The following is a 7,836-nucleotide window of genomic DNA, read 5'->3' as shown; positions in this document are numbered from 1 at the left end:
TGTAGGGCAGTTTCATTCATTATGACACAATCAAATAAGGCACATAATACAGCTATTAGAAAATGGGATGGATCTGGGGCACCTGGGTGGCTCAGTCGGTTAAGCGGCTGCCTTCAGCTCAGGTCATGATCCTAGGGTCCTGGGATCAAGCCCCACGTCGGGCTCCCTGCTCAGTGGTGAGTCTGCTTCTCCCTCTCCCTCTGCCTGCCTCTCTGCCTACTTGTGCTCTCTATCTCTCTGTCAAATAAATATATAAAATCTTTAAAAAAAAATGGGATGGATCTATCTGTGCAAATATGGAGAGCTCTCCAAGTGAAAATAACAAGATGAAGGCTAGCATTATGATATACATAAATGCACACACACATGCACACGTCTGTGTGTGCGTGTATTAAGTGCAATTTTTTTAAAGGTTTGGAAAAACAAACACCAAATTGTTAACAGTATCCACCTGTGTGAAAAGGAACACTGCAAAGTGAGAAGGGATTCCTTTGACATTTAATATACTTCTCTGTTTGCATTTTGTCAGCATTTGTTCATTAATTTGCTATAAAATTATTTTTTAAATCAATGAAAAATCTTTAGGTTTTTTTATAGTTTCTTATAGAAGTCATAAGTATTATTATAAAAGCAAATTATAAAATTCTTACTATATAAGTTGATTGCAAAAAGTTTGAATTGAGATAAGTAACAAGTAAACTGAAAGAATAAAAATTATTCACAGTAATATAAGTATCTGGTAAAGATGGACATTTCAAATTAGTGGAGGGAAATGAATTATTCAATACATTTAATGGGGATAAGTGCATAGCCATCTGGAAAAGAATAAAGTTAAATCCCTATGTCACACCTTACACAAAAATAAAGTCCAGATGGATAAAAGATTTAAATGTAGAAAGTGAAACCATGAAAGAACTAAAAGAAAGCACAGAAAGCACAGGAGAATTTTTTATATATATATATATAATCCAGAGAGAGGAAAGCCTCTCTCAGCTTGATGCAAAACACAGAAACCACAAAAGAAAAGGTTGATAAATTTAACTATAAAAAATTTTTTTAACAATACAAACCCATCATAAGTAGTCAAAAAATCCAACAAACCAAGCCAAAAAATATTATAACTCAGGTAATGAGCTTATTTTCTTAGGTATAAGGAGAAATTTTGTATAATTTCTATGACATATATAATTATATGCAAATTAATTTTAAAAAAACCAACAACACAGAAGAAAAATGGGCAAAGGAGAGTTCTCACAGAAGGAAGTGCAAGAGGTTCCTATGTTTATGAAAAGATGCTCAAGCTCCTCAGCGCTCCCCCTCCCCACCACTCATTCTTTCTCTCTCTCTCTCAAATAAATAAATAAAAACTTTTTTAAAAATGCAGATGAAATCTTTAGTGAGATACCATTTTCACCAATGAGACTGGCAAAGACAGATCAAAAAGTTACAGAGAATTTGAGGACACAGTTGGGGGAATAGGCATTCTCAAACTTTGCTGGTTGAAATAGAAATTGTTCTGACCCAGCAGTTCCACTTTTGGAATTTATCCTAAGAATATGCAGTCAGCTCTCATTATTCATGGTGATTGTGTTTGATAAAGTTGCTGTGAATCATGAATTAATTAGTGACTACCGAACCACTGCTCCTGGGGGGAATACAGGGTTTGGTTCCTGCGAGGCTCTCTCGGGTTGACATTTTGGTCAGTCAATACATAACTTTGTTGTATGTGTGTTTCTGCTTGCAGACGTCTTATTTAATATATAGTGTTGATTCATTAACATTGACTTCATGGTCAACAGCACTATAACGCATGCCTAAGTGCAAGAAGGCTGTGATGTGCCTGACAGAGAAAATACACGGGTTAGGGGCGCCTGAGCGGCTCAGTCGTTAAGCGTCTGCCTTCGGCTCAAGTGATGATCCCAGGGTCCTGGGATCCAGCCCCGCATCGGGCTCCCTGCTCGGCAGGAAGCCTGCTTCTCCCTCTCCCACTCGCCCTGCTTGTGTTCCCTCTTTCGCTGTGTCTCTCTCATCAAATAAATAAATAAAATCTTTAAAAAAAAAAAATACACGGGTTAGATGGGCTTCATTCAGGCATGCGTTATAGTGCTGTTGTTGACCATGAGGTCAATGTTAATTTTTCAACACTGTGTGTGTCAGCAAATGACCTTGAAAGCATTAGCAGTATTGATTTGGGGTTACAAATAAATTTTAGTGAGTAGGCAAGTTCACAAATACAGAACCCATGAATAAAGAGGATCCACTGTACTCACATGGGGGCAAAATGACATTCACAAAGTTACCCACTGCAGAAAAACAACTAAACAGCAATGCTCCTGCAGATCCCTCAGGTGGGGGCCAGGTTTTTATATTTAATATTTCTTTAAATCTCCTTAGATGGTTCTGAAACTTAGAGGGTTGAAAAAGCATCCACATCATCGCATTTTGTGGCTACACAGTATTTCTTTGAATGGAGCCCCCATACATACATGAGTATGTAACAATCTATTATTACTGGAAAAATTCAGACTAGTCCCAACTTTTTTATATTATAAACAATGCTGATTTGAACATCTTGTGTATAATTTCACACACACCCTTCATTATTTCCTTAGGATAACTCCCAGAAGTAAAAATTCTGGGTAGAAGATAAGCACTTTTTTTTAGGGTTTGATGCCTATTGACAGTGACCCCCCAGAAAGATTATGCCAATTTATACTCCCACCAGCAGTTTACTGACTATTATTACTCTTTTCTGTCTTTGGCAGTCTTATTTTTTACCTTGGAGGGTTATTTCCTTTGTCATTACATTCCTGCGCACCCGTGAAACAGGCCTTTATGTTAGAACTTTTCATTTCCAAGTTATGTTACTTACATTGGTTGACTTGATTTCCGCCCCCCCTTTTTTTCTTGGAGAAAGGGAATCCCCAGGATGCCATTTCCATCCTTGGGTGGAAGCTTTTGGGTTCACTGCCTTCGGCCCAAGAGAGGTACTGCAAAAACCACAGCTCTGGAGGGATAATAGGCTCTTTTTTTTTTCCCCCAATTTTTTTTTTTAATTTTATTATGTTACTCACCATACAGTACATCATTAGTTTTTGATGTGGTGATCTACAATCCATTGTTTTCGTATGACACCCAGTGGTCCATGCAGTACGTGCCCTCCTTAAGGGTATTAAGGAGGACACGTGATGGGATAATAGGCTCTTTTGCATTCTCTCTCCTTGGGCAGCATCCTAGAAAGACTGCATTTTTTTTTTTTTTAAATGAAGTTAACAGAATGTGTTGTGATCTTGTTATTTTGCATTCAGATGGGGGAAAGGCCATTTTAAAAAACCACCTCGATCAAAATCCCCAGCTACAGTGGAACACAACAGAGCCCTCTCGAACATGCAAAGATCCTATAGAAGATATAAACTCCCCAGAACAGTAAGTACTTTCTCCTTGAGAATTATTGCGGAAGAGCGTGTTACTCCTGCACAGCAATTTCGATCTGCACCGCGTTTTTGCGTGCGTTATTTTATTTGAACCCCACTGCAACCCCATGATACAGGTCAAATTACAAGGCTCATTTTACAGATGAGAAAACGAATATTCAGAAAGGGCAGGTGACTTGTCAGTGCTCCCCCAGTTTCTAAGTGAAGGAGATAGGATTTGAACCCAGGTCTGTCCACCATCAAGCCCACTGAGGCACAGTGCCTTCATTATATATAAAATTTAACCACTCCACAACTATTCACTGACACCTACTGTGTGTCAGACAAGGAAGTGAAAAAAAACAGACAAAAATCCCTTCACAGAGCTTATATTCTATCCGGTGACACAAGAACTTCATTAAAAAAAGCAAAATCTAGTGTATTACATCATAGGTGCTTCGGAGAAAAATAAAGCAGGGCAAGGGGTGAGGGATTGTAACCTTAAATAGAGCGATCAGCAGCGATTCAGTGAGAAGGTGACATCTAAGCTCTGTTAGCTGTGTTCCCACTGGCAATTGTTAGATCTTCCTTGCTTATGGCAGCTTGGAAGCAGAGGTCAGAAATGTCAACACTGGTGGTTCCGTCGGTTAAGCGTCCAACTCTTGATTTCGGCTCAGGTCATGATCTCAGGGTCGTGGGATCAAGCCCTGCCTTGGGATTCTCTCTCTCCCTTTGCCTCTGCCCCTCTCGCTCTCTGAAATCTTAAAAAAAAAAAAAGAAAAGAAATGTCAACACTGAAACTTGCTCCCTGGAAAGCGACAAGCAGCAAAGACAGCCCAGTCACCAACTGTAGTGTAATTTGGGGCCATTTAGTGTTAGAGCCAATAGCTTCTCACCCCAGTTAGCTCTAAGGCTTCATTGGCTTACACTCCAGAATAATTATTATGGCAGTTGTCAGTGGTTTGCTTATTAGTACCCTCCGCTAGAGTGTAAGCACCTTGAGGATAAGGGGTGAGCCCCTCCCATGTCCCTTGGACTGAATGCAGGCTCCGGCACTGATAGGTTTTTGGCAAACGTCTATTAAATGAATGACAGTGTAAACAGGACCCCACTACCAGACAGGAAAATGCCACGGCTCTGAGAGCCACAGACAGATGTCCACCTGGCCCAGGCCCATAGCCCTTCCCAGGTTAGAGTTTATTCTCCAGCCTCCCTTTACCTGGACTCTTTGCCAGCACCCTCTTGCATTAAGGAGTCGATCATAGCTCAGGTTACACACACAGGTTCAACCTGAGTTTCAAAAGGAGAGCTCCAACACGCTAACCTCATGAGCACCTGAGAGGTGTCCTTGGTAGAAACTCTCCAAGGCACAGGTCCTTCGGGGGAGGGGGACAGCATTGCGTCTGTCCCCATCCATCTTGGGATCCTTCAGTGCCATGTATACACACCAGGGGCACACCTGTTGGGATGAGGTGACCGCTGTGAGTTGATTTGCCCTCCTCACAAAGCACTGTGGTTCCCCAGAAGAAGCAGGAGACGCACCTTCCCCAGTTCTGGCTTTGTTTCCATTAGCAAGTTACTTAAACTCTGTACCCTTCCCTAGTCATTATAGTGGGACTAGCAATACTTCTTTTACCTACTGGGTTTTTGTGAAGATCTGGGGGTGGGGGGGAAGGTCCTCACCTGACCGGTCAGGCACTGAGGACACAGGAGGATACCTAAGGATACCGAGACTGCAGCTTCCCGGGTACAAGAGAGAACCACACAAGATGCAGCTGGGCAGAGCACAGCCCCCCCAACACACACACACTGCCAGGAGTCACACACCACTCCTGCCTCCGTCCTGCCTCAGGCTTTTCTGGCTGTGCTTCTGGAATTTACCCAGAACTCTGGGAGCTCAGAGGACGACAGAGCCCTCTCTGAGGAGTTTAAACTGGATAGTGAAGGGGAAACAGGTAGGAGGTAGAGAGAGTATTCCAGGCTGGGGGAAGAGCAGGTGCAAAGGCAAGGAAGAGTTGGCCCTGCTAAGCAGTGATTTAGGGGAAACTAGCCGCCTGAGGGTAGGTTTTGGGTGGAGAGTGGGTAGAAGTTTCACCTGGAGAATTAGGCAAAAGATCGTAGGCAGCCCTGCATGTACTGCCCCAGAGTTGGAAAGATAACACTAGTCACCAAAGAAGCTGAAAGACCAGGAAGGAATTTCTGCTGGAATCAGCCCAGCAAGAAGGGCTGAGGTCCTGGGCAAGGCAGGGGCAGAAGGGCCAATGAGGAAGGCCAGAGCAGCGAGAAGCCTCTCAGTCCATTTGGAGGCTCTCGAGAGTAGAGTGAGAACTGTCTGTGTCAGCAGCAAAGCCCCGTGAGATGAGCAAAACCTGTGCTTAGGAATGGCCACACTCTCGCTCAGGAAGACTGCGTCCCCTTTGCTTAGTCCATCTCCCTGGTTATTCCCAGGGCAGTCATTGGCAGGTGTAGGCCCGCATTAAACACCTGCTAGGTGGGTGAATGGTTAGATGATGGGATGGACAGATCTTGGATTCGGGATAACCATTCTCCCACCATCAGCTTCTTAGCCAAAGCGAGTCCCAGGAACATTCTGGTGAGCAGCCAGGTAGCCTTCACTAAAACTCCTCTCGCCCCCTCCCTCCCGCGCCCTCTCTCTCTCTCTCTCTCTCTCCATGCTACAGCATCCAGCGCCGGCTGTCCCTCCAGCTCCCCATCCTCCACCACGCCTACCTGCCGTCCATCGGAGGCGTGGACGCCAGCTGCGTCAGCCCCTGCGTCAGCCCCACCGCCAGCCCCCGCCACAGACACGTGCCACCCTCCTTCCGAGTTATGGTCTCTGGCCTGTAGGGGTGGGAGGCCTGGGGCCGGGGCCTCCCCCATGACCGAACCTCACGGAGCAGAGGCCACGGGAACACTATCAGCTCTGGCTGCGGAGCCGCTGGGCGCCACGGCTGGCCTTGTGGGGCTGCTCGGTGGCACTCACGTGGACAGGATGGGGGCACTTGGCACCTGACCTCGCGCCTTATTTGTGAAGTTTTTATTCTTTCACAAAGAAGAGGAGTGGAAATGACTTCTTCCTCGATGTCTGCAAAGAAGGAGGAGCTGGGATATTTGAAACTTTGCAAAAAACAAAACAAAACAAAACAAATCCTAGACAAGGAGAGAATCACTAGAACTCCAGCTAGAAGTCACCGAGTGTCCCTGAGCAGCCTTGAGAAGAGGCGAGGGGCTTCTGGAGAAACCGCCTCTGCCTCTGCACACACATCCCTGGCTGTGCCCCTCCTCCCCGCCCAGGCCAGCCCCCCTGCCCTCTGGGGAAGGAGGTGGGCAGGGCAGCCAGGCAGGCCCCCAGCCTTCCTGGAACAGGGAGTCTGCAGGGCAGCCAGGTGGCCCGAGGGCTGGGGTACGGGAGCAGGCTGACTCCCATGCCTCCCGGTGGGACCTTACTCTCTGATAAATGCCACACGTTAACACAGTAACACCCGTTCCGGGACCGTGGGGATTTAGGGCACGTCACTGCAGACCCGCTCTGCAGCATTCACCGACAGTCGGTCATGCACCCACCACGTTGGCCATGTCCTTGTGTTTGTATCAGGTGTTCCAGTAATCAGGGGGACCACCCGAGCTAATCATGGAATGTCTGTTCCCAGCAAACACGCTAAAGAAAGACTGTGCACTTTAACCTCTCATCAGGGCCCAAGGGCTGGCTGGGGTTGGTTTTTTTCCCACTGACTTTGTTTCTGACCAAAGTGAATCAGGCATTCTGCTAGAAGACATCCCTGTAGTCGTAGGGAGAGAGTTGCTAGCCGAGGGCTCTCCTTGGCTTCCCCAAGGTGGCCTTGCATCTGGACAAGCCGGGGAGCTCGCCCTTGGGGGTCACAGGGGTGACCAGTCAACACACTGGTTCTCATTCATAAGATCACTCTTCCCTCTCAGCCGAACCCCAGAGAGCACTGGCCTGGGAGTCAGACGAACCTGGGCTCAAGTCCTCACTCCATGGCTGACTCCCTCCATGACCTTGGGAAAATCACTAGTGTCTCTCTGAGCCTCCGTTTCCCCTCCCCAACAAATTGGGGTTGAAATAACCCCCGTCCTGCCTACCTCACAGGGTCGCTCTGAGGATCAAAACTTGATCTTGTCCAGGAAAGCTTCGTACCAAACCATGAAGCAGCCCTGACCCGTGAGAAATCAGGATGACCATGACCTTCGGCCCTCACGACCACCAGGGGTTTGGCTCAGAGAAGCTCCCAGCACAGCCCTCTACCAAGATAACCTGGTGGAGAGAGGCTCCCAACGACTTTTGTGACATTCCTAGACAGGTTCCTTCTTTGCTAAAGAAAGACCTGAAGGACAGCGTCCAGGACGTCTGCACAACTGAGCGGTTGCTCACTCCCTAAAGAAACCTAATGGCAGCTTCAACAGG

At 46.4% G+C, this 7,836-nt stretch overlaps 1 protein-coding gene across 1 annotated transcript in view; it reads left to right on the top strand.

The window, feature by feature from the left end:
* The window catches only part of GABBR2 (gamma-aminobutyric acid type B receptor subunit 2), a 341,390-nt gene extending 333,554 nt beyond the window's left edge, over positions 1 to 7,836 (top strand). The window contains exons 18-19 of the mRNA XM_081803256.1: positions 3,309 to 3,426; positions 6,095 to 7,836. Coding sequence (XP_081659382.1) covers positions 3,309 to 3,426; positions 6,095 to 6,260 — 284 coding nt within the window. The 3' untranslated portion in view covers positions 6,261 to 7,836. The remainder of the gene's footprint in view (positions 1 to 3,308; positions 3,427 to 6,094) is intronic.

This window comes from Leptonychotes weddellii, chromosome 14 (genome assembly GCF_054177405.1).
Source record: "Leptonychotes weddellii isolate Sample4059 chromosome 14, ASM5417740v2, whole genome shotgun sequence".
Taxonomy (NCBI): Eukaryota; Metazoa; Chordata; class Mammalia; order Carnivora; family Phocidae; genus Leptonychotes; species Leptonychotes weddellii.
This window is presented reverse-complemented; position numbering and strand designations above follow the sequence as displayed.